The sequence below is a fragment of the Hyperolius riggenbachi genome, chromosome 2 (genome assembly GCF_040937935.1).
Source record: "Hyperolius riggenbachi isolate aHypRig1 chromosome 2, aHypRig1.pri, whole genome shotgun sequence".
Lineage (NCBI taxonomy): Eukaryota > Metazoa > Chordata > Amphibia > Anura > Hyperoliidae > Hyperolius > Hyperolius riggenbachi.
This window is the reverse complement of record NC_090647.1, coordinates 59,542,500-59,570,433: the sequence shown is the minus strand read 5'-3', so window position 1 is coordinate 59,570,433 and position 27,934 is coordinate 59,542,500. Positions and strand designations below refer to the sequence as shown.

Genomic DNA, 27,934 nt, shown 5'->3' with positions numbered 1-27,934 from the left:
AACATCTCTGCCATAACCACAGCTTGCTGATATTAAGCACAAAACTCATTTAATCCTGCAAATGTATGTGCCACGGTCGCCGCTGCCAAGGACAGCACTGCTCCGCTCTACGGCTAAGCCTCCCATTTCCAGGGCATTCCAGACCCCACATCTCCACGGCAACTTTCATCCTAGTTACGATTTACAGCCAATCCAAGTCTGCCTTGCCTTCAGCCTGTGCTGCATGGTAGGATGAAAGAATGGGATCGGTTGCTATGGGCAACACATTGTGGAATAGTGTTTCTTCTTTAGACAGTAGTGCTCCGTGACAAATCTCCACAAAGGGTGATAGGATGGCACACAGCGAAGTACAGTATCCAGTACAGATACTTCCTGCAAGCAATCTTGAATGTAAAACAGAAAAGAAAGGGGACCTGAAGTGACAGGGATATGGTGGCTGCCATATTTATTTCCTGTCTGATTCACACACCTGAAACATGCATGCAGCTAATCTTATCAGATTTTTGGCAAACACCTAATCTACATGTTTGTTCAAGGTCTACCATCTATGGCTTAAATATATTGATGCTCCTACACTTGATTAACTGGTTTGCGCTTAAAAAAGGTTTTTACCCTTTAGGGTCCTTTTTCCACTATAGCGACTCTGCATGCATTTTCTGCATGCAGATTCGCATAGCCAATAATAGTCAATGGGCCTGTTTCCACTAACCCAAAAATCTGTGCGGTGTGCTGTGCAGAAAAAAATCTGCACAGCAGAGCCATCAGAATTCGCACACCGCAATGCTAGTGTGCGATTCGCCTGTAATGTAATGTTTTACATGACACTTAACTTTTTAATTACTAATACCATCTTAGTGATATTTGGGGGGAGGGGTGGGGGTTCCACTACAATCTAGGCTTTCTTTGGGTAATATATTTTCCCAAAATTATTTTTTTTCGTAGCCATTTCATAGAGAAAAAATAAGTGTAAATGCAGAAAATACACATTTTTTTGCATTTTCCACCCTTCCTAATTTTCACATGACACATCCCTAGGTTAGAAAACACATCAAATGAATTAAAGGTTAAAGATTATTTAACCTTCCCGGTTAAAATGATACCCTAATTGCCATTACTAGCTGGTCATGGGCAAACCATTATCCCCAGTCTGATCGTCTGTAGCGATCAGATGTATTCACTAGGGCGACAGTTCGCGGGCCATTGTGCTGTACAGATGCATCGCTAGGCAACGGCAGAGCGACACATCCGTGGGCATTGGAGCACCAAACTTTCGCTCTAGTGATCGCATCCAGCAGTAATTTAAAGTTTACAAACAGGTATAAGTATTGCAGGGGTTAACAATGGGTTCACCCCAGCCTAGCCTACTTATTCATACACCACTGACAGCAAGCTAAGGCACACATATGCATTCTGCTGACCTGTACGCTCGTCTTCCGCACTTTGCTACGCTGTACGCTGCTGTTTGGTAGCAGATGTGGAATGCTAATCAAATAAATGTCAGGCATCCCCTGTCTGGAATAATAGCAGTAGGAGAACAGAGGCGCCAGCAGGATAAAAGTGGATAAAAACTTTAAAATTTGCTGGGAGGAAGTGGTGGACTTACCTCCATAAAGCAGACACGAAAGACTGTCTGAATAGTAGTCACATTTATTAATTAGTACCCCAAAACAGTGCAACGCGTTTCGCAGGCCCAGCCCGCTTCATCAGGCAATAAAAATGGGGACAAGACAGAATTTCAGCAATAGCAGGTGTAGCGCCTCAGCAACACTGAGGCGCTACACCTGCTATTGCTGAAATTCTGTCTTGTCCCCATTTTTATTGCCTGATGAAGCGGGCTGGGCCTGCGAAACGCGTTGCACTGTTTTGGGGTACTAATTAATAAATGTGACTACTATTCAGACAGTCTTTCGTGTCTGCTTTATGGAGGTAAGTCCACCACTTCCTCCCAGCAAATTTTAAAGTTTTTATCCACTTTTATCCTGCTGGCGCCTCTGTTCTCCTACTGCTATACCGTGTCCACCCCTGGTGGAGGGGTGATCTACCCCCTTTCGCATCTACAGAGAGCGACTTCTTATCCCTGAGTGAGGACAGGTCTAATCTCCTCACCTGCCTATACAGTGGTTGCCTGTGTGGTAACCCATGTTTGTGAGTATAATTTTCTCACGATAACCTTTACTTCATTTATGCTTAACATACTACACTATATTGGGCTCTCGGTTTCTCTACTCTTTATCTGTCTGGAATAATGTGCAGTGTGGCATTGTAGTGCAGCCGACACGTTCGCAATGGGCTTTTCTGAAATTATATGATAAAGGTAGATGCATTGTCCTTGTCTACTGCGAGTCCAGTCTGCCATAACGCAGCAAGAAGGATGCTGTGTGAACCAGGCCTTACCAATGTTTGCCATTTTTATTTCTCCACAGGAGCAGCTCGCTAGCGCCACCCAGAGTCCCAGCAGCAGCACCAGCACAACTTCCTGCTCAAGTCCAAATGGTTTCAGCAACCAGCAGCCCTTGTTGAACCAGCAAATGGCGGACAAGACAAATATTTTACAGAGGCAGATGATGCAGCAGCAGATGATAGCAGGAACGGTAATGTCTATATCGTGTTTACATTTCTAAATGTCCAGACACACACTAATAAAAATAGTATAGACTCACTGCAGCCATTATATTTGTGATGTGCTTATACTTCGAGACAAACCATAGTGACAGAATAGAATACAGTAGCAATAAAACCTCAGGAAGAGCTTATTTTTCAGCATTTATTAGCCACCACTCACTCTAATTTACAGATGGAACAAAAGATCGGAGCTAGACTAGGAACTAAATATGATGATTGTTATACCTGCGTCTTGGTTATAAAATATCTTCTTTCCAAACTACATTTATTCGTGACATCCTTGCTTGTTTAACCACTTGAGGACCTAGGGCTTTCTACCCCTTAAGGACCGGCCACTTTTTTTCCATTCAGACCACTGCAGCTTTCACGGTTTATTGCTCGCTCATACAACCTACCACCTAAATGAATTTTGGCTCCTTTTCTTGTCACTAATACAGCTTTCTTTTGGGGCTATTTGATTGCTCCTGCGATTTTTACTTTTTATTATATTCATCAAAAAAGACATGAATTTTGGCAAAAAAATGATTTTTTTAACTTTCTGTGCTGACATTTTTCAAATAAAGTAAAATTTCTGTATACATGCAGCGCGAAAAATGTGGACAAACATGTTTTTGATAAAAAAAACCCATTCAGTGTATATTTATTGGTTTGGGTAAAAGTTATAGCGTTTACAAACTATGGTGCAAAAAGTGAATTTTCCCATTTTCAAGCATCTCTGACTTTTCTGACCCCCTGTCATGTTTCATGAGGGGCTAGAATTCCAGGATAGTATAAATACCCCCCAAATGACCCCATTTTGGAAAGAAGACATCCCAAAGTATTCACTGAGAGGCATAGTGAGTTCATAGAAGATATTATTTTTTGTCACAAGTAAGCGGAAAATGACACTTTGTGAGAAAAAAAAAAAAAAAAAGTTTCCATTTCTTCTAACTTGCGACAAAAAAAAATGAAATCTGCCACGGACTCACCATGCCCCTCTCTGAATACCTTGAAGGGTCTACTTTCCAAAATGGGATCATTTGTGGGGTGTGTTTACTGTCCTGACATTTTGGGGGGTGCTAAATTGTAAGCACCCCTGTAAAGCCTAAAGGTGCTCATTGGACTTTGGACCCCTTAGCGCAGTTAGGCTGCAAAAAAGTGCCACACATGTGGTATTGCCATACTCAGGAGAAGTAGTATAATGTGTTTTGGGGTGTATTTTTACACATACCCATGCTGGGTGGGAGAAATATCTCTGTAAATGACAATTTGTTAATTTTTTTTACACACAATTGTCCATTTACAGAGATATTTCTCCCACTCAGCATGGGTATGTGTAAAAATACACCACAAAACACATTATACTACTTCTCCTGAGTACGGCGATACCACATGTGTGGCACTTTTTTGCACCCTAACTGCGCTAAAGGGCCCAAAGTCCAATGAGTACCTTTAAGATTTCACAGGTCATTTTGAGAAATTTCGTTTCAAGACTACTCCTCACGGTTTAGGGCCCCTAAAATGCCAGGGCAGTATAGGAACCCCACAAATGACCCCATTTTAGAAGGAAGACACCCCAAGGTATTCCGTTAGTAGTATGGCGAGTTCATAGAAGATTTTATTTTTTGTCACAAGTTAGCGGAAAATGACACTTTGTGAAAAAACACAATTAAAATCAATTTCCGCTAACTTTTGACAAAAAATAAAAACTTCTATGAACTCACCATACTCCTAACGGAATATCTTGGGGTGTCTTCTTTCTAAAATGGGGTCATTTGTGGGGTTCCTATACTGCCCTGGCATTTTAGGGGCCCTAAACCGTGAGGAGTAGTCTTGAAACGAAATTTCTCAAAATGACCTGTGAAATCCTAAAGGTACTCATTGGACTTTGGGCCCTTTAGCGCAGTTAGGGTGCAAAAAAGTGCCACACATGTGGTATCGCCATACTCGGGAGAAGCAGTACAATGTGTTTTGAGGTGTATTTTTACACATACCCATGCTGGGTGGGAGAAATACCTCTGTAAATGGACAATTGTGTGTAAAAAAATCAAAAGATTGTCATTTACAGAGGTATTTCTCCCACCCAGCATGGGTATGTGTAAAAATACACCTCAAAACACATTGTACTACTTCTCCCGAGTACGGCGATACCACATGTGTGGCACTTTTTTGCACCCTAACTGCAGTAAGGGGCATAAAGTCCAATGAGTACCTTTAGGATTTCACAGGTCATTTTTGTTTCAAGACTACTCCTCACGGTTTAGGGCCCCTAAAATGCCAGGGCAGTATAGGAACCCCACTAATGACCCCATTTTAGAAAGAAGACACCCCAAGGTATTCCGTTAGGAGTATGGTGAGTTCATAGAAGTTTTTATTTTTTTGTCACAAGTTAGCGGAAATTGATTTTAATAGTTTTTTTTCACAAAGTGTCATTTTCCGCTAACTTGTGACAAAAAATAAAATCTTCTATGAACTCACCATACTCCGTACGGAATACCTTTGGGTGTCTTCTTTCTAGAATGGGGTCATTTGTGGGGTTCCTATACTGCCCTGGCATTTTAGGGGCCCTAAACCGTGAGGAGTAGTCTTGAAACCAAATGTCGCAAAATGACCTGTGAAATCCTAAAGGTACTCATTGGACTTTGGGCCCCTTAGCGTGTAAAAAAGTGCCACACATGTGGTACCGCTGTACTCAGGAGAAGTAGTATAATGCGTTTTGGGGTGTATTTTTACACATACCCATGCTAAGTGGGAGAAATATCTCTGTAAATGACAATTGTTTGATTTTTTTACACACAATTGTCCATTTACATAGAAATTTCTCCCACCCAGCATGGGTATGTGTAAAAATACACCCCAAAACACATTATACTACTTTTCCTGAGTACGGCGGTACCACATGTGTGACACTTTTTTGCAGCCTAGGTGCGCTAAGGGGCCCAACGTCCTATTCACAGGTCATTTTGAAGCATTTGTTTTCTAGACTACTCCTCGCGGTTTAGGGCCCCTAAAATGCCAGGGCAGTATAGGAACCCCACAAGTGACCCCATTTTAGAAAGAAGACACCCCAAGGTATTCCGTTAGGTGTATGGCAAGTTCATAGAAGATTTTATTTTTTGTCACAAGTTAGTGAAAAATGACACTTTGTGAAAAAAAACCAATAAAAATTATTTTCCGCTAACTTTTGACAAAAAATAAAATCTTCTATGAACTCGTCATACACCTAACATAATACCTTGGGGTGTCTTTTTTTTCTAAAATGGGGTCACTTGTGGGGTTCCTATACCGCCCTGGCATTTTACAGGCCCAAAACCGTGAGTAGTCTGGAAACCAAATGTCTCAAAATGACTGTTCAGGGGTATAAGCATCTGCAAATTTTGATGACAGGTGGTCTATGAGAGGGTGAATTTTGTGGAACCGGTCATAAGCAGGGTGGCCTTTTAGATGACAGGTTGTATTGGGCCTGATCTGATGGATAGGAGTGCTAGGGGGGTGACAGGAGGTGATTGATGGGTGTCTCAGGGGGTGGTTAGAGGGGAAAATAGATGCAATCAATGCACTGGGGAGGTGATCGGAAGGGGGTCTGAGGGTTTGGCCGAGTGATCAGGAGCCCACACGGGGCAAATTGGGGCCTGATCTGATGGGTAGGTGTGCTAGGGGGTGACAGGAGGTGATTGATGGGTGTCTCAAGGTGTGATTAGAGGGGAGAATAGATGCAAGCAATGCACTGGCGAGGTGATCAGGGCTGGGGTCTGAGGGCATTCTGAGGGTGTGGGCGGGTGATTGAGTGCCCTAGGGGCAGATAGGGGTCTAATCTGATAGGTAGCAGTGACAGGGGGTGATTGATGGGTAATTAGTGGGTGTTTAGGGTAGAGAATAGATGGAAACACTGCGCTTGGGTGGTGATCTGTTGTCGGATCTGCGGGCGATCTATTGGTGTGGGTGGGTGATCAGTTTGCCCACAAGGGGCAGGTTAGGGGCTGATTGATGGGTGTCAGTGACAGCGGGTGATTGATGGGTGTCAGTGACAGGGGGTGATTGATGGGTGATTGATAGGTGATTGACAGGTAATCAGTGGGTTATTACAGGGGAGAACAGATGTAAATATTGCACTGGCGAATTGATAAGGGGGGGTCTGAGGGCAATCTGAGATTGTAGGCGGGCGATTGGGTGCCCGCAAGGGGCAGATTAGGGTCTGATCTGATGGGTAACAGTGACAGGTGGTGATAGGGGGTGATTGATGGGTGATTGATGGGTAATTAGTGGGTGTTTAGAGGAGAGAATAGATGGAAACACTGCGCTTGGGTGGTGATCTGATGTCGGATCTGCGGGCGATCTATTGGTGTGGGTGGGTGATCAGTTTGCCCGCAAGGGGCAGGTTAGGGGCTGATTGTTGGGTGGCAGTGACAGGGGGTGATTGATGGGTGATAGGTGATTGGCAGGTGATTGACAGGTGATCAGTGGGTTATTACAGGGAAGGACAGTAGTAATTAATGCACTGGCGAATTGATAAGGGGGGGGGGGGGGGGTCAGAGGGCAATCTGAGCGTGTGGGCGGGTGATTGGGTGCCCGCAAGGGGCAGATTAGGGTCTGATCTGATAGGTAAAAGTGACAGGTGGTGATAGGGGGTGATTGATGGGTGATTGATGGGTAATTAGTGGGTGTTTAGAGAAGATAACAGATGTAAACGATACATTTGGGAGGTAATCTGACGGCGGGTTTGCGGGCGATCTAATGGTGTGGGTGGGTGATCAGATTGCCCGCAAGGGGCAGGTTAGGGGCTGATTGATGGGTGGCAGTGACAGGGGGTGATTGATGGGTGATAGGTGATTGGCAGGTGATTGACAGGTGATCAGTGGGTTATTACAGGGAAGAACAGATGTAATTAATGCACTGGCGAATTGATAAGGGGGGGTCTGAGGGCAATCTGAGCGTGTAGGCAGGTGATTGGGTGCCCGCAAGGGGCAGATTAGGGTCTGATCTGATAGGTAACAGTGACAGGTGGTGATAGGGGGTGATTGATGGGTGATTAATGGGTAATTAGTGGGTGTTTAGAGGAGAGAATAGATGTAAACAATGGATTTGGGAGGTGATCTGATGTCGGATCTGTGGGCGATCTATTGGTGTGGGGGGGTGATCAGATTGCCCGCAAGGGGCAGGTTAGGGGCTGATTGATGGGTGGCAGTGACAGGGGGTGATTGACGGGTGATTGACGGGTGATTGACAGGTGATTGACAGGTGATCAGGGGGATAGATGCATACAGTAAACAGGGGGGGGGGTCTGGGGGGAGGGGTCTGGGGAGAATCTGAGGGGTGGGGGGTGATCAGGAGGGGGCAGGGAGCAGGGGGGGGGATAAAAAAAAAAATAGCGTTGACAGATAGTGACAGGGAGTGATTGATGGGTGATTAGGGGGGTGATTGGGTGCAAACAGGGGTCTGGGGGGTGGGCAGGGGGGGGTCTGATGGGTGCTGTGGGCGATCTGGGGCAGGGGAGGGAGAAATCAGTGTGCTTGGGTGCAGACTAGGGTGGCTGCAGCCTGCCCTGGTGGTCCCTCGGACACTGGGACCACCAGGGCAGGAGGCAGCCTGTATAATACACTTTGTAAACATTACAAAGTGTATTATACACTTTGTATGCGGCGATCGCGGGGTTAACATCCCGCCGGCGCTTCCGTATAGCCGGCGGGATGTTGCGGCGAGCGAGCGGTGACAGGCGCCGGCGGAGGATCGCGTCACGGATGACGCGATCGCTCCGCCCATGCCCTTAAATGGACCGCCGCCTCTGTGGGTGAGGCCGTCCTGCAGGGCTCCACTTCCCCGCCGCCCCTGTGTAGTGGGCGGTCGGGAAGTGGTTAATGTATGTGCCTTTGAGACCATGTTTTGTTGTTATTCCTTGTTTAGTTGTTAGATATACTCAGTTGGATTATCTCTGTTATTATTTTTTTAGCGAATTGAACTTGGTATAGTCCTGCTTACTGACTGTGTGGTTTACTATAACCATCTGATTTCGTCAGTATGGGCAATTAAGCATGTTCTTTTTCTGACTACCCTTATGCTACATACTCACGGGGGACAATTGTCCCCCGTAGCATGCGCGCACGCGAACAGGGAGCGACAGCTGTCCACACGTCTCGCCAGAAAGGCAGAGACGCGGCGGAAGCTGTTTGTGATTGGAGCATCCCCCGGCCGGATGCTCCATTCACTCGCGTAGGTCTCCTGTCGCTAGCTCGCGTACTCACGCGGGACTAGCGACAGTTCCGGCGAAGTCGCAGCGACAGCTGTAGCCGGCGATTGAACATGTCAATCGCCTGGCGACAGCTCCGACGGGCGACGGTTCGGGGCGCGCGCGTTATACACACGGGCGACCTGTCGCCGCAACACGCGCGTGCCACGTGGCTGCGGCGACGGCCGTACCCTGTGTGTATGGGCCTTTAGGGTTGTGTAAACGTCAGACAGAGGGCATTACTTGCTGTTTTATGACATGATATAGGGACTAAGCCTTTTGTAACCATAATCCCTTTTCCATGTTTATTTGTTCTGTACAAGTTTGTATTATATTGCATATATTTTGACTGTCATGACTGCTTCAAAACTTTAATTAAAAAGATTGTATAATGAAAAAGAATACAGTAGCAATAGAAAGTATGTGAACCCTTGGCAATTATATGGATTTCTGCACAAATTGGTCATAAAATGTGATCTGGTCTTCATCTAAGTCACAACAATAGACAATCACAGTCTGCTTAAACTAATTCCACACAAATAATTAAATGTTTCCGTGTTTTTATTGAACACACCATATAAACATTCACAGTGCAGGTGGAAAAAGTATGCGAACCCTGGGGTTTAATAACTGGTTGAACCTCCTTTGGCAGCAATAACTTCAACCAAACATTTCCTGTAGTTGCAGATGAGACGTGCACACCGGTCAGGAGTAATTTTTCACCATTCCTCTTTACAGAACTGTTTCAGTTCAGCAATATTTTTGGGATGTCTGTTATAAATCGCTTTCTTGAGGTCATGCCACAGCATCTCAATCGGGTTAAGGTCAGGACTCTGACTGGGCCACTCCAGAAGGCATATTTTCTTCTGTTTAAGCCATTCTGTTGATTTACGTCTATACTTTGGGTCGTTAACATCCATCTTCTTCTGAGCTTCAGCTGGTGGGCAGATGACCTGTTTCTTCCAAACAATCAACTTTGGTTTCATCTGTCCACAGAATATTTTGCCAGTACTACTGTGGAACATCCAGGTGCTCTTTTGCAAACTTTAAACATGCTGCAAAGGTTTTTTTGTGACAGCGGTGGCTTCCTCTGTGGTATCCTCCTATGAACTCCATGCTTGTTAAGTGTTTTACGTATCATAGATTAGCTAATAGGGATGTTAGCATATGCCAGAGGTTTTTGTAAGGGCCTGTTTCCACTACACACAGATTGGATGCAGAAAAGCAGACTCCAATAAATGCCTATGGGAAACTCTGCATCAGAAAAATTGCGTTTAGTGGAAACAGGCCCATAGACATTCATTGGAGTCAGTTTTTCTGCATCCATTCTGCATCCAATCTGCGTGTAGTGGAAACAGGCCCTAAGCCTTTAGCTGACACTCTAGGGTTCTTTTTCACCTCATTGAGCATTTTGCGCTTTGCTCTTGCAGTCATCTTTACAGGACGGCCACTCTTAGGGAGAGTAGCAGCAGTGCTCAACTTTCTCCACCTATAGACAATTTGTCTTACCGTGGACTGATGAACAGCAAGGCTTTTGGAGATACTTTTATAACTCTTTCCAGCTTTATGCAAGTCAGCAATACGGTAGGTCTTCTGAGAGCTCTTTTGTGCGAGGCATCATTCTCATCAAGCAATGCTTCTTGGGAAAAGCAAATCCAAAACTGGTGTGTGTTTTTATAGCTGTAATCAACACCTCCAATCTCATCTCATTGATTGGACTCCAGCTGGCTGACACCTCACTCCAATTAGCTCTTGGAGATGTCATTAGTCTAGGGGTTCACATACTTTTTGCACCTGCACTGTGAATGTTTACATGGTGTGTTCAATAAAAACATGGAAACATTTAATTATTTGTGTGGAATTAGTTTAAGCAGACAGTGATTGTCTATTGTTGTGATTTAGCTGAAGATCAGATCACATATTATGACCAATTTGTGCAGAAATCCAAGATTGCTATTGTACTTTGTTTCGTTATTTATTTGTACTAATGTTTCTGTGTATATTTTGCCACAGGAAAAGTGCAACAACCAGGATCAGCTGAACAGGCATCTGACTAGACCGCCGCCAGACTACAAGGACCAAAGAAGGAACGCTGCAGGAATGCAGCAGACAAACCAGTTCCATGGTAAGTATAGTCTGCATTGCTACCTTTAGTTTAGCTGTTAGCTAACTAACTTACTCCTTAAAGAGTAACTGTCAGGCTGCTGAAGCTAATTTAAACCTCTAGTCTCCTGTGTTAAACAGTTTAGAAGGAAGCCAAAAAGACATTACTGAAGATAAAGATCTCTCTTACCTTTGATGTGTGCTTATCAGAAAGGCTTAGACCTAAGCAGGACGCAAGCCGCATAACATACTGCAAAGCATTCTGGGGCCCTCCCCTCGGCTGCTAAGGAGAAGACGGGATCAAGTTTCAGCAGCTTCTAAAACTCAGTCCAGCCACAGCACAGATAAATCTCGGGGCAGCGTACACTGCAGGAGTCCGCTATTGTTCCTAGCCACATGGCTCATTAATATTCACTGCAAACTAGTGTTATTCAGTATGAGCTGTTCTGTGATCAGAAGCAGGCAGGACATGACGACACATTTGGCTTCACAAACATGGAACCTGCCATGAGCTGTCAGGAGCATCATTCTCTGCATATACTATATACAAATTCTGTGAAATCCAAACGTGGACAGTGAAATGCATATGTAATGTAAGTACAGCCAATCTTTAGCTACTGATATATGTGTTTATTTTCTCTGAGACCCTATACCTAACAGCTCCTCTTTAAAGGGACTATAAAGTGGCAATCACACTTTAGCCGGATCCACTTCTAATAAAGTTATAATGACTATTTTCCTTTTAATTCAGCATACCAACTCCCTTGTGTACCGTCATCTGGCTTTTAGCCCCTCCCACAGATGAGTGCCATGGCACTCTCTGCACTGGGGCCCTCGGCTGCAACAGGGTGGAGCTAAATGCCAGAAGTTGGTACACACGGGGCCGGGATGCTGAGTGAGGAATATTCAAAAGTTTTGAAGGACAACAAAAATGTGTTTGTTATAAATTGCAAATGTTATGTTTTGTCACTGCACGGTCCAATCGCAGTTCTTAGAATTCCCCCTTTAACGCATTAAACTAATGATATGTTTGTTTATAGAGAAATGATCTGTACCGAGAAGTGTTTAAACACAAGAAACTCCTTTGCCATGATAATTTTATTGGCTAACGTCTTTTGAGTGTAATTTATGACCTCCCTGGACAAGGTTCCTGAACTTGTTAAGTCAGCTCTTGTCTCTGCTGCCAAAACAGAAGAGAGAAGCCTTTGTGAAAAAGCTGCTGCTAAATACAACCAAAAAGCTTGAATAAAGCTAGTGGCCTATTTAGGTTCCTTAACAGGTCATCTTTTGTTTGAACGACAGGGTAAAAATGGAATGTCACTCACTTATAAAGCATGTAACTGCAAGAGCCTGTAAAATAAACTTAGCTACAGTAGGTGGTTAACACTCCTGCACTCAGTCCTGGATTCAGTGCCTATTAAGCCTGTCCTCTCAGGCTGTTCCGTTCACTGGATATCCCTCCCGGTTATCTGGCCAGCCGCACTCTTCTGCGCATGCCCGGCTGCACTCACCCCATCACGCTCCTGTAGCCGGGGGCATTTTGCGCCTGCTGTCAGGTTGTAATGGGGTCGGTGGCTTCTGTGCATGCACAAGGGTACAATACTCCTGGCGACGTGAGTGCGATCACAGGCGCGCACACCTCTTCCCCCCCCCACACACACACGCACACACACGTTCATAAGCTGCCAGCCCGACAGCTGGACACCGGAGAAGACCACAGCTGCGGCAAGCAGGGATGAGCTCCGGATAAAATTTGGATGAAATCCAAGTGAGTTTCCCAGCAGCCTTCTTATTTAACCCGTCCCACGGCGCATCCCACGCTGCGTCACGTGACTACTATGCTTCCTCCTTCAACCCGGAAGGAGGAAGTGTTTGTAGTCACGTGTCCGCAGCTTGGAACGCAGCATGGGACAGGTTAAAGAAGAAGGCTGCTGGTTAAGTTTGCTGGGTAATTTTATCCGGAGCTCATCCCTGGCAGCAAGGGACACAGACAATTCTAGGGGCTGGAAGAAGCCCCGGGTAAGTAAAAAAGCATATACTTAGTTCAACTCAGAACTACTTTAACCACTTCAGCCTTCAGTCGTTTTCACTTTATGCATCTAAGCAATGTTCACCTCCCATTCATTAGCCTATAACTTTATCACTACTTATCACATTGAACTGATTTATATCTTGTTTTTTCCGCCACCAATTACGCTTTCTTTGGGTGGTACATTTTGCTAAGAGCTACTTTACTGTAAATGCATTTTAACAGGTAGTATAAGAAAAAAACGTAAAAAAATATTTCTCAGTTTTTGGCCATTCTAGTTTTAAAATAATACAAGCCTCCATAATTAAAACCCACGTATTGTATTTGCCTAATAGTCCCAGGTATTACACCGTTTAAATTATGTCCTTATTACAATGTATGGCGACAATATTTTATTTGGAAATAAAAAATGCATTTTTCCGTTTTGCATCCATCAATATTTGCAAGCTTATAATTAAAAAGAAAAAATAGAAATATTTCATCTTTACATGAATATTTAAAAAGTTTAGACCCTTAGGTAAATAATTACGTTTTTTTTTATTATTATTATTATTATTATTGTAATTTTTTTTTTAATTAAACATTTTATTTGGGTATTTTTGGGAGGGTGGGATGTAAATAGTAATTTTTTTATTCTAAATATGTGTTTATTTTTATTTATTTTTCTACATGTGGATGAAGTTTTACTTTTTGGCCACAAGATGGCAACCTTGAGTTTACATGAGGTCACTCTAAGCATAACATGTTCACTTAGAGGGACGTAAGAGGCAGAAAAAGCGAGGCTTCTGAGAGAAGCGGTCGCTTTTTCTGCCGGGGAAAGGAATCCATGATCGGACACCATGTCCCGATTCATTGATTCCTGGGCTAACAATCCGCTGCCTGGAGCGCGTGTGCACGCACGCTCGGCCGCAGGAGCGCACATGGCCTTCTGGACGTAGCTTCTACGTCCAGAGGGCTTAAATGGTTAAGGGTTGTGGGGATCTAAGTGGATCCGAGATAAACTTTTGCTCATTGCATAATTGTGTTCCTCTCATATAGTTTATAGGGCATTCCTCAAGCCAAATACTTTTTTTCTGTTTTAATACTCTAATTTCCTATAAACTAAACAAGCCTCACCCACAGCTTCTCCAGCACCTAGGCACTCAGACCCATGTAGCAAGGGCTTATGGGAGCTCAGTCTAGGGAGGAGGAGGAGGTGTTACTAGCCAGAGATTTCAGAGGCAGAGGGGAGGGGGAGGAGGAGAGGGGAGTGAAGTTTTTACAGGCTGAGGGCTGGAGATGCAGAGCAGTTTGCCTGTGTGTAATAATCACAAGCAGAACATGGCTGCTGTCATTGTATTACAGGAAGAAATGATCATATAATGTTGAAACTATTAACATTTGCTGTGAAAACTATCTAAACTTTAGATAATATATATAGAGAAGTTACTTGTTATAGTTAGTTTTTCATCTCGGATCTGCTTTAGGGCTGGTTCACAGGGGCGTTTTTTTGCGGCGTTTAACGCAGCGTTTCAGATGCAGTGTTTTTTGTGATCTACTGCCATCCCATGCAAGTGAATGAGAGCGTTTAGAGCTGGCTTTTGCAGGCTTTCATGAAAGCCTGGCGGTAGATCCCAGCGTTGCATCTAGTCTCGAAAGCAACATGTTGCTTTCAGAGGCGGTAAACCCCGGGAAACAATTGCAGAGACCAGAACTGCTAGCCTTGAACGCTAAGCCTTCAAAAGCTAGCATCTAAACGCTGGCTTTTAAACGCCAGAGTTTGAACGTGGCGCAGAGTGAAAGCTCGGCAGAAGCCAGTGATAACCAGCCCTTAAGACAAAAATTAAAACTAGATAAAATACAAAACGAATAATTGTGAAAATAATACGTAGCTGCTATACCACTCCACTGCCGGTCAGTGCTGCCTCTGCTGAGAATGAAGTGCTTGCGCATGTCACCCTGACGTGTTGCCAAGAGTTCCGTGCCCTCATTCAATCCATTTTTTCTCCTAGGGGATCATTTTTAATCTTCTGTTCAAAGTAACTTTTCAGCACTCTGCAAAGGAAAAGTAATGTCAAAATGATCCTGAGTTTTTTCTTGCTTAGAAGGCATTTTATTGATAAGTTGAGAAAATATTACCTAGGAAAAAACTTAGGAGAAGAAGATAATGCCATATGGCCCCAGACTGCCATGGCTGAGCACAGGCCATGCCTATTGTTCTCCTTACCCCTCCCACTTGAAGCCACTCTGTCATGCCGCACACTGTCCTCCCTCCTTTGGACAAAAGCAACAGAACTCATCTCTAGCTTGTAGGCTAGCAACACATCTGTAGAGAACCTGGCACCAAACTGTGTCAGTAACTGCGCGTGTGTAAGAGATGGTATGGATTAGACTGTGAGCTCCTTTGAAGGTCAGTTAGCAACATGACTACATATACACTTTAATGCACTGTCATTGCTACCCTGTTTCCCTGAAATAAAGATGTCCCCCAAAAGTCAGCCCTAGCAGGAATTTTGAGCATAGCCCTACCCTGAAAGTAAGCCCTAGCGGCTGTAATGGGAACAAGTATGGCAACTTGTGTTATTACTGGAGCCGATGGTCCCGCGGGTGAGCCCATGGTTCCGTCATTGGGCCAATCACTGCACTTACTGCTACTCAGCGAGTGCAGTGATTAGCTCAATTATGGCGCTATGGTCTAAGTTGCCTTACTTCTTCCCCATAGACACAGCGGCATGGAGCTGGGGGTAGGAGGAGGGTCCAGGGGGACGCGGGGAACACCAGTAGGACATGGGGGAGAGTGGAAGACACAGTGGAGGACATAAGGGGATATGGGTCATAGGAGGACAGGGGATAGAGGAGGACACTAAAAGCACAAGGGGAATACAGGGCCACACAAGAGATAGATCCAGCAGAGGAAGAGGCGGCACAGTGGGGAAGGTAGGAGGACACACAGCACAGGAACTTGTTATAAAAATGTCATCCCCTGAAAATAAGCCCTAGCACAACTTTTGGAGCAAAAATTAATATAGGACACTGTCTTATTTTTGGGAAAACATGGTCCATGGTCATAAACTGCTGAGGAAAGTGTGCCATTGCTTTTTACATAAATTAAACGGGGGGAGAAAGCAAATGACAATGTACCTTTATGGAATGCTGTAACTGTAACCACTGGAAAAGGATTCTTATTTGTCCGCTTCCAATTCTGTACTGAGCCACATCCTCCTCCCGGGATTAATACTTTTCCCTCTGTGTGGAATATTGACCGTCTTTGTTAGTAAAGGGTGGAGTAAGGGTTTATGGGAAGTGTGTGGCGTCATTTCTCCACTGGAGCTGCAGCAATTTAAAGCAGAACAACTGATTTGGGTCTCAAACTGAAACTGTGCTTTTGTTAAAGTGGAATTGTCAGCCATAAAAACAAATTTGAATCACCCACTGCTCTATGTTTATTATGTAGTCTACATCCTGACCCTGCATTGCAAGCACTCCAATATAATCATGAATGTGTCTGCTGTAATGAATCTTATTTCAGTCAGCGTGGCTCTGTTCTGGTACATTGCCAAGGAGAGGGAATCTTGTATTTTCCCCACCCACATTCCTGCTCCTCACTGATTGGCTGAGGGCAGTTCAGTGTGATACAAGGCTGAGCAGGGAAATACACCTCACCCCTCTGCAGAAGCTGCTGAAATACAATCTATGCTGTACTCACATGTGTTTACTAAGTAAGCTAGATATGACAATGCACTTTCCAGTAGAGAGCTCAGTGGGGAGGAGGGCTGAAGAAAAGAAGTAAGGGAGGAAATTACATCAGGATTGGCTACAGTCAGAGGCAGTAAAGATGGAAAATGCTTGGAACGTTTTTCTCTTTATTTACTACATACGATTCACTGAAATCAAATTAGTACAATACATATAGACAGTACAAAATTATATATATATATATATATATATATATATATATATATATATATATATATATATATATATATATCAGGACAGTGCAATACATATGTTATGTAATGTGAGTAGGACATGTTATGTAAGTAGGACAAGTTTTTATCTACTTATATATATTTTTTTTACAGGGATATTCTGGATGACCCATTGGGTGTGCCAGTTTAGTGAATACAGCATGTGACTTTTTAAAAGATTGTGCAAAAGCAGGGGTCTGGGTAACCTATAGGTCTTCCAGGGGGAGAAAAAAAACAGAGAGAAAGCGGGAGCCGTCTATAGTGTAGTGTATCTGATAAAGCAGAAATTAAATACAAGAAAGAGGATACTTTCAAAACAATAGCAGAGTGTTGTGGGTCACAATCACCTGGTCTTGGTACAGGCCTAGAACAATCACTTGGGAAAGTTCTGGTCACTCTCCAAACACATACACTTGTAGGTAAGTAAAGCAATAAAAACCTGACAAACATGTCAAAGGGGAATGCAAACTAACAAACTCAAAGCTCAGAGCACCACATTTCTTAATAAACTACTTGCTTCTTGATCTGGTACTCTCGTTCTTGAGTGCTCATCTTAACTTTTAAACTTTTTTTTAATCATTTTACTGGGGGGGGGGGGGGGGCGGGGGAAGAACCTCCCTCCCCCCTAGTTTAATTACTGGTGAGGACACTGGGCAATACGCACTTTAGCCACTGCACCAAAATGTACTTCTAGTTATGGTTGTAATAAATGTTGTTTTAGCTTAGGGGCTTTTCGGAAATCATAGCTGTGAAAAAAAACAACAACCTGAAAAGATAGTGTTTAATAGCATTTAAGTTCAAAAAAAATTTCTGTTAAAAAGTTACAAAAAATTGTGTGTGGCACTTACGCACATCAAACTTGAAGTATGCGATACACACTTGAAGAAAATTTAGGAGGATTATAAGGCAAACATTTAGATACTTACCTTGGCAAAGGGAAGCCTCTGGATCCTACAAGGGGCTTCCTGTGTCCCTCCATTTCAGCGCTGAGACCTCTGAAGTACTGCCCAGCTTGCCCATACTGAGCAGGAGCAGAGAACCTATGGAGCCGCCTCTTAGGTTCAGCGGAAAAAGCGGTGTGGTGTTAGTGCGCAGGCGTAAACGGTCTACCCCTGCACAGTGCAGGCAAGCTCCATCAACAAGGCTTTGTCGACGGGCTTGCCTGGGTCTCAGTGCTCGATCAGCGAGGAGGATGGCGATAGGGGAATCCTGAGGCTTCCCTATCCTTAGGTAAGTACACTAATTGGGGTGTTTTTATCTCTACAAGGTCCTTTAAGGAACAAACCTCATTTTGCTAGCATTTATAAAAAGGCAAGCATTAATGTCATGTTTACTTTATTCTATCCGTATTCTTTTTTTACAGGTGGACTACAGTCAGTAGGCCCCACGTCTGATCCACCGGTGACCAATTCAGCATCAGCCCATGTTACACATCAGAATCCAGCCCATTCTTCAAGTCATGGTTCCAGGATGACCTCTTTACAGGGAAGCCCAAACATGTTCGGGAATGTGCCATGTCCACAGCAAATGTACAGTAATGTCAATCAAATGCAAGCACAGACCAGTCCGAATCATAGGAGGACAAGCCCAAACAGCAGCGTCATGTCACGGCAGTCAACAGTCACAACAGGAAGCAACGTTCCTACTTTTGGTAATCCACCAGGAGTCACCTCACCACCTTTTAGACCTGGTTCAACCCACGGAGGCAATACGGTGGGACAACGACCATCGAATATAACTAGCAATTCAGCTGCTGGTCAGAAATGGATAACTTCAGATATAAAGAGGCAAGAAGTGGTCAACTTCAACAATAACAGCCAGTTCTCTAACCAGTCCCTCCCAGCTGTGATGGGTCATCAACATTTTCCTCAGCGGGGTCTCTCGTTGCCTGGTCAGGTCAACCAAAATTTGCAAATGAATGCCGTTAATCAGATTAATAGTGGACAATCTATGGAACCTTTGCGAGGTTTTAACCATGGTCAAAGCCCTCATAGGCCACAAGTGTTAACCAACCTAAGCCAAGCTGGCGGGACCACCGCAACGCCAACAACCACATATAATCAATCCGATCAGATTTCCAGAGCGTTTTTGAGAAGTGACTCCAATAACGACTTAAGTTCTTTTGATTTTATTTCACAAAACGGTGGGCTAGGCTCGTCTCCCAGCAACGACTCAGACTTTATTGACGCCTTGCTGAAAACAGGTCCCATCAATGATGACTGGATGAAAGACATCATCCTAGATGAGATTTTTAAGGGTCATACATGAAATCTCAACATAACACCTATTCTTTTCAACTTACTGGACCTCATATAGAAAACCAAGCTAGTGAAGTGTAATTTTAGAAATTGAGACTTCACAAACACCCAAATTCCAGCTTGAATTAAAGCAGTTGCATGCTGGGACTGAGGAAACAGGAACTGCCATTTTTATATGTATGTCTTCGTTTTTTTACAAGTTCTGAGGCTGTCATATATTAGTTCTTACCGAGTCACTGACCTGGAAAATGTAGTAAGCAAGAGCGCTGACACTCAGTGGCTACATGGTTTATTGGGGTTATTCATTAAATTACACCTGAAGTGAGAGAGATATGGAGGCTGCCATATTTATTACCCTTTAAATAATACCATTTACCTGGCAGTCCTGCTGATCTCTTTGGCTGCAGTGGTGTGTGAATCATGCAGCTGAAACAAGCATGTGGCTAATCTAGTCAGACTTCAGTCAGGGCACTTGATCTACATTCTTGTTTAGGGTCTATGGCTAAGATTACTAGAGGCCGAGGACCAGCAGGACTGCCAGGCAATATGCATTGTTCAAAAGGAAATAAATGTCATTCTCCATATCCTTCTGACTTCAGGTGTGCTTTAAGCGGCATATCAAGTAATGGACAACATTCTAAAACATGTGCTTTCAACACAAGTCCACAATACATTTCCCATAGTTCTGTGCTGACAGGCTTCTTTTGAGGCAGGTTACAACTTATTTGTAGAGATTGCCAATTTCTCCTACAGAAATTATCATTGAGGAAAATGGCTACAGATGTTTGGGATCTAGCTGATCAGGTGATTGATGTGTAAGTCTCTGACTGGCTGGGCACAGTCATGTGATCATGTCTCACTTATGCTTCCTGTGGTAGATTATGCAGAAATCACATAGGAAACCTAATCACATGTTCAGGACCAGCCATTCAGGACTTTCCTTGAGAAGCCCTTATGTGAGAGAAGCTGTCCATCTCTACTAGATGCAAATGATTCTGAGTTGATGCTAATTTTATACAAATAGATGCAGCTTGGAAATACACCTATCAATACAATTTGCATTGACTCTGACCAGACCTAATAGCTAACAATTTGTCAGTCCATCTTTACTCCTTTAACCCAAACGGTGGTACCTGTTTTATATGCAGTATAGCAAAATCACTTTGGCTGGTGTCTGCTTAATTCTTATTTATTATCTAGGAAAAAAAGGTTAGTGTCTAACTCCATAAATGCTGATTATTGTATATGTGTGCTTGCTGTATCACATAATGGGCTTGATTCACTAAGACAAATAGCATGCCTTATCAAAGTTAACACGCCTCATCAGAGTACCATAGCGAGCGCTACGAACCGCAGGGGCTCAGGGCAGGATGAGTGGAGCTCTCGTCATTGCCAATTAGCAGGCATAAGTTCGCTATGATACTCTGATGAGGTGTGTTATCTTTGATAAGGCGTGCTATTTGTCTTGTGAAACAAGCCCATTGACTGAATTACTGTCAAACTGGTGAGAAACTCCCACATGTACTCCACTGTTTCCCAAACTACCAGAGATTATAAACACAGACAAGGTTATCCTTCTGCCTTGATAGACCTAAAGGTGCCCATATATCAGACAATGTATGGGCATATTGATCAATAGACAGATCTCGCTCTGATCGAAGAGACAGATCTGTTGCCTGCCCATACACTGCAGGCTGATTCCCCATCATTTTCACAGAATTTTATATCGCGCTTTTCTCCTGGCGGATTCAAAGCGCCAGAGCTGCAGCCACTAGGACGTGCTCTATAGGCAGTAGCAGTGTTAGGAAGTCTTGCCCAAGGTCTCCTACTGAATAGGTGCAGCTTCCTGAACAGGAGGAGCTGAGATTCGAACCCTGGTCTCCTGTGTCAGACCAACCATTACACTATCCAGCCGCTTTTCAGCATGAAATTTCTCGAGAATCGGTCCACGTTCCACCGACAACCACATGGGGCACATGCCTGGGGCCGTAGCCTGAAAGTAGGGAAAACAGTGCTGGGGGTTTCCGTGTCCATTGGTGGCACAGTTTTTCATCCTATCCAATTATAATAATCGGATTGGATGGTCGATCAGCCAAGTCGCCTGATGTATGGCCACTTTAAGTGTACAACCCCCATCATCGAGTGCAGTTGGGCATTTGTGACGTAGCAATAGGGGATGCAGAGGTCGCAACTGCACCGAGGCCCCTGGACCAGAGGGACCTACCAGAGGCCCACATTCATCCATTCTTTTAGCTTTTCACTGGTGCTTTGTTGGTAACTATCACCTCTATATGTGTGTTAAATAGTGGTATCGTTCACAAATGGTTTCCCTCCTCTGATTGCACTTATTACACTGAAAGATGTCCTTGGAAGGTTTTGAGTCTTCATACTAATAAGTGCTTTGGGTTCCCATATAAAACTCGCATTGGGGCCCCTGGCTCCGTAGCTACGCCACTCAATCCAGACCAGGGATGTCAAACTCAATTACAAAGTGTGCTAAAATTGAATTCTGCAACCAAGTCATGAGCCAACCTCAATGTCTAGTGGCCAACTCCTGCCCCTATATAGTTTCCTGGTGTCTTGTGCCCCCCACTATACAGTTCCCTGGTGTCTAGTGCTTTTCCCTCTTCCTTCCCTATATGGCTTCCTTGGTGATCTAGGGCTTCACCTCCATTATAGTTTCCCTGTTGGTCTAGAGTGGGCTAAATATATTGCAAACTGGAGAAGACACTTGTGGGCCAAATTTTATGGCTTTGTAGGCGAGAGTATGATCTACACCAGTCTTTCTCAACCAGGGTTCCCTGAGTACTCTGCAGGGGGTTCCCTGGCATTATCCCCCATCATGGAGGAAGTAAAGAGAGCATATTATAATAGGAGTATCAGAATAATAATGAACACATTAATAAAAAGCACTAGAATAAGAAGACTGTATAATGAGTGGCAGTGTAATAGGGTTAGTGAAATAAACAGCTACACCTACTTTTAAAGGCCATGCCTCTAGCAAAATAAATGGTTCCTAATGATCCAAAAAATACTTGCAAGGATTCCTTGAGATCCAAAAATTACTTGCAGGGTTCCTTCAAGGTAAAAAGGTTGAGAAAGGCTGATCTACACAATCTTTGGGCATGATTTGGAGCCAACTGGGCAGAAGAACTAGCATGAATACTGCCAAGTGGCACCAATTAATGAACACATTATATGGGTACTTATCCGTTAGCCGGGCGCATCCGGCAGGTGGCGCTGTTGATGTTAATTCCAATCATAATTACTTCACGTAAACCTGTGAATGTAAACCGCCGGATGCGCCCGGCTTAACAGATCAAGCCGCCGGCTTGCTTCGTGAGTGTCTCGCTCTCCTCCCCCTCTTGCCCTCTCTCGTATGAGCCTTGGGGAGGGGACATGCGTGTCCCCCCAGAGTCGTTCGTCGCGGCATTGCGATGAACGACTCTGGGGGGACACGCATGTCCCCTCCCCAGTGTTCTATAGGAGAGAGGGCAAGAGGGGGAGAAGAGCGAGACACGAAGCAAGCCGCGGCTTGATCTGTTTAAGCCGGGCGCATCTGGCGTTTACATTCACAGGTTTACGTGAAGTAATTATGATTGGAATTAACATCAACAGCGCCACCTGCCGGATGCGCCCGGCTAACAGATAAGTACCATTATATGTTTACTTATGCCAACTGCCACAAGCTGCACACTAAAGTGGACATGACAGGTTGCACCCAGGGCCAAGTGGACAGGAATCTAACATGGGTGCAACCAGAAATCAGTAAACACAACCCCTTCCCCCTCCCTGAACTTTGGATGGAGTCCCCTTTCTTGGAGGCAATACAATAAGGCCTGCCTATACATATAGACATGAGACACAATGGAATAGTGTATGTATTGTTTTCACGGCACTCACCCCTAGAAATCTTAAAATTATTTTAAGAAATATGCATAAAATGGGTTATGCTCAGACCTAGACGGAAACCAACACAAAGAAATCCAAATTTGAATCTAAAGAGCACACGCAATGCCTCCTGCCGCTTGTTACAAGTCTAGTTCAGGTTCATTGCCAGACTAATGTAATCTTTTCGGTGCAGTTGTAAGCGAGCCATCAAGTTCAGCTGATTTTACCAGCAGACCAGCATGTTCTTGATTTGTAATCTGTAGTAATATAACCAACAAACAAAACCAAAAACCACATCCTCCTGAGAAATCTGCTACTACATGACCAGAGATCGAGTGACACCTGGTGGTAGCATTTAGAAATGCACTAATGGCCTTGTTAAGAGTGCAAAGAACAGTAACTTGCAAACTGCAGTAACTGGAGATGTAAAATATGGTTCATGTTACTTCCACTTATAATCATGAGCAGTAGTGTTGTCTGTAGTATACTTTAGTTCCAGCTATAAGTATGAGGGATGACAGTATTGTCTGCAGTATACGGGGGGGGGGGGGGGGGGGGGCAGAGCTGTAAGGGGTCCAAGCTACTGCATCACTCCCTCCACCTTTCAGATCAGGTGTTTTTGTGGCTACACTTGCTGCTACATGATCATGTGATTTTGGGCTGGTTAGGTAGGCCCAGTAGTATAAGTACGAGGACGTCATAGGAAAGGAGCACATGATCATGTAGAGTACGCTAGGGAAGGGAGGACCCTGCCAGAGGCTTACAACCTAAGGGGAGGGGAGATGGACACATAGACATTTGATTGTGATCTAGAGAACAGTAAAAATATTCGCCCAATGAGAATACAAATAGTGGATAGCATAGACATGTCTACAGCCTGGTTTACACTTTCAATTATGATTGGCCAATCACTGACCAATGTTACCACCTCCTCGTAGTATGTGTAGGTAAGGCTTCATACTACTTGGAGGTGGTAAAATTGGTCAGTGATTGGCCAATCATAATTGAAAGTGTGTACCAGGTTTTAAGGGTGTGCACACACACCCAATTTTGATTGGCCAATTTTACCACTTCCATGTAGTATGAGAGCTTACCTACACTATCTGTAAATAGTATTCAGAATCTGTTGGTCCTCATACTGCATGGAGGTGGTAGAATTGGCCAATCAAAATTGTATGTGTGTGCACACCCTAAAATACAAAGAGGAGAACAGCTACAGCTACATACACCCCTGGCGAATAGGAGTCTAGGGGTGGAGTCAGGGGGTGCCACAGACTGAGACATTTAATAAACTTCCAACACTCCTGACAGCAGCTGGCGTATTAACTGGGCACCCAATAGCTGGACTTCTGATTATTTGGTCTCATTGTATCTGCAGTGGGGATTTTTTAAATTAGTACATAATTGATGGATCAGCGTGTTCTGTAGATGCAGATGGGCACCCAGTATAACAAGTTTTAACTCTTTACTGAAGAAAACATTCCGAGATATAACATACACCACCATCAGGTAATGCAGCTTACTTAGAACAGAGATGAACACAAAAATTAATACAGGAAATCACAATACCATAGAGATCATTGCAGCACTTTACAGCCACAGGGACATCTTGTGGTTGCTCTAATATACTGCAGTTTAAGTAATACTCCTGTTGATATTTCCAACAATAATGTCAACCCGTTCACTGCCTAATGTCCGACTTCGCTAACCTGTTGCCACATTGATGCAGGATTATGAAAAATGTTGTATGCAAATGTATGCAGCTTGAAAATGGACCAATCGAATCTAGCCAAAGGTGGAATATGATTGGTCCATTTTCAAGCTGCACAATAAACCCTTACCCAGCACCGTACAGCTTTCCCAGCATCATACAGCCTACCCAGCATTGTACAGTACCAAAATCCTGACTGGCTATTGTGAGTATCTGCTCTTTGCCCACTGAACTGCTCTGCATTGCTGAATAAGCCGGGCAGTCCTTGCGTGTAGATAATTGTAAAGGAAATGCATAACTGTAAGACTGTACCATAATCACTGTGAGCTTCATGTATTATATATTACAGGCTAATACAAATATTTATCTGCATAATCCTATTGTTCAGCGGCATTACTAATTAGCCCTAAAGAAGGTAAATAGATTATAGGTCTTCCTTGCATTCTGTTTTCTATGTATTTATTCCAGAATTTCGCACAGGGCCGGCACTACCATAGAGGCAAAGAGGGCAATCACCCCAGAGCCTGTAGGGGCCCCCAAGTTCTCCCCTCCCCCCCCCCCCCAGCTAAAAGGAAATGTCAGGCAAATGAAGGGTAATCAGGCTCCACTTACCTGGGGCTTCCTCTAGCCCCTTGCAGCCGACATGTCCTACGCTACAGCTCCGGGGCCACTGGCCCGAGGTCCCCACCGATGCAGAGGCCGACCTTGCGAGGTCGTTCTCCACTGTGCCTGCGCTAGCGCTGCTGTCAATCAAGTCCACGTTGTCTGTAGTGTACTGCGCAGGCTCAGTAGAGGATGACCTCGAGGTCGGCCCCTACACTGGCGGGGACCACGGGCCGTCGGCTGAGAGCAGAGCTGCATTGTGGGACATGTCAGCTGCAAAGGGCTGGAGGAAGCCCCGGGTAAGTAGAGTTTGATTACCTTCATTTGCCTGACATTTCCTATAACTGTTGTTCCCCGGGGCCTCTGCAGAGTCTTTGGCAGAGTAGTGTCTCACCTCACAGATCCTCCAACTTAACAGACTGACTTTACTAGCTGGTTTATGAAATAACTTTTAATAGTTAAAGCAGTACTCCACTTATATTTTTATTTTAGATATGGGCAGAGATAGGCTTGGTTCACAAATAAAAAGGTGTCCATTCCCGTCCCGTCAGTTATTGACAGCTGGCATCAGTTTTGTATCAGTTTTCTATAGGTGTGTTAACACATAAAAGGTGTAAATTTCCAGTCCAGTCAGGTAAAACTGATCAGGGCTGTGGAGTCGGTCCAAAAATCCACCGACTCCGACTCCTCAGTTTAGGATTCCTCCGACTCCACGACTCCGACTCCTCTAATTTGCATATTACAATTTTGTTGATTAAAAGTATGTAACATGAAATTCGTCTCTTAACTGCCAACGCTTAGGAATTTTACAAGACAACTGAAGTGAGAAGGAAATGTAGACTACTATATTTATTCCCTTTAGACTAAAACTAGTCCTTGGTAAGAGTACTTGTAAAAGGTACAAACCGGAACAAAAAACATCTATCAGGCCCTAGGCAATGTAAGTGTGGGTACATGTAAGAATGAAGTGCAGGTACTCTGCAGGGGAATGAGGAGATTGTAAACAGACAACACCTCTGTGTTCAATGTGCACAGCATTCTCAGTGGATTCCCTGCAGCTCTGTGGGGAGTGCATATGTAGAGTATAGTACTACTGTGTAACAAAGTAAACCTGAGACAGATGAAATTAAAGTTTTATACATACCTGGGGCTTCCTCCAGCCGCCTTCAGGATAATCCGTCCCTCGTTGTCCTCCTCCACCACCTGGATCTTCTGCTATGAGTCCAGGTACTTGAGCCAGTCAGGCGTAGTGCGCATGCACACACTCCGCCGCCAGGAGCATACTACACCTGTGCAGCACTATTGCGCAGGTGCAGAATGTTCCTGGCTGTGGGAGCGGCATGCGGCCGGACAGCGCTGACTGGCTGAATTACCAGGACTCATAGCAGAAGATCCGGGTGGTGGAGGACAGTAAGGGACTGATTAGCCTGAAGGGGGCTGGAGGAAGCCCCAGGTATGTATAAAACTTTACTTTTCATCCGTCTCAGTTACCCTTTAATTTGTAGTCACCAAACCAAATTATTTGATTTCATCAGCAAAGGGAGTGCATACATTTGCATAAATCAGCATCAATGCAGAATTATTTCCATCTCGTTGACCATCTCTATTAGTGACATGGCTACACATCAGGCTTTATACTTACAGCATGGATGTTATTTAGTATATATAAGAGATTCCTGTGTACACATCATATATACAATCACAATCAGATATGTATATCTGACTTTAAAAATACGGGGACTGCTTTATTGAAGCAGCACAAGTAACTCATTTTGATTGGTTTATTTGATTTTTGTGGACTAAGCACAGCTATTACTGTATATATACTGTATATATACATTATTTTTAATGACTATTATCTGAGAAATAGAACATTTTATCATATTTTCTATTTTAATTACAGTTACAAATTCATTAGGAGTCGGAGTCGGTGCATTTTTTCCCGACTCCGACTCCAGGCACCCAAAATTGCCCGACTCCGACTCCACGACTCCGACTCCACAGCCCTGAAACTGATGCCAAACTGACAGGACAGTCCTGGGCCAGAAGTGTGCAGATTTATGTGTGAACCAGGACTTAGTTCCACTGTCAGGTTTGTTGCTCTCTGTGGAGTACATTGCCACTTCCTGTCATGTGACACTGAGGCTGCTGTGGCGTATGCACTGTTTGGGTGCTGAAATTGTAGCATGTTTTAGCTATGAAAATAGTAACCCCGATATCCTAACTTCTGCTGAGGTCTCCTGTTACTGACCCGCCTAGCCTTACTCACAACTGGTGCTGACCAGAAAATTCTCCCAGCATGCAAATCTATATTTTCCAGAACAACGAAAGAAATGTAGCCAATGCTTCTAGCAGCCAGTTAATTCAACAGCTGGGGATTTCCAGTATTTACATAAAGATGGTGTCCTTATAACACATATCCAGGAAGGTGCAATGTCATTGTGTACTATAAATATTACTATTATTTTAAAGCAAACCTGTGAGGTTTGCAAATGAAAGATCTGGATAATTACCTTGGGAGAGGGAAGCCTTTAGATTCTCTAGAGTCTTTCCCTCTCCATTCGGGCC

General features: G+C 44.1%; 1 protein-coding gene across 2 annotated transcripts in view; it reads left to right on the top strand.

The window, feature by feature from the left end:
- MAML2 (mastermind like transcriptional coactivator 2) overlaps positions 1-22,394 on the top strand; it is a 218,422-nt gene extending 196,028 nt beyond the window's left edge. For both annotated transcript variants that reach the window (XM_068266841.1, XM_068266840.1), the window contains exons 4-6: positions 2,424-2,591; positions 10,838-10,949; positions 18,267-22,394. In XM_068266841.1, coding sequence (XP_068122942.1) covers positions 2,424-2,591; positions 10,838-10,949; positions 18,267-19,171 — 1,185 coding nt within the window. In that variant the 3' untranslated portion in view covers positions 19,172-22,394. The remainder of the gene's footprint in view (positions 1-2,423; positions 2,592-10,837; positions 10,950-18,266) is intronic.
- The last annotated feature ends 5,540 nt before the right edge of the window (positions 22,395-27,934 follow it).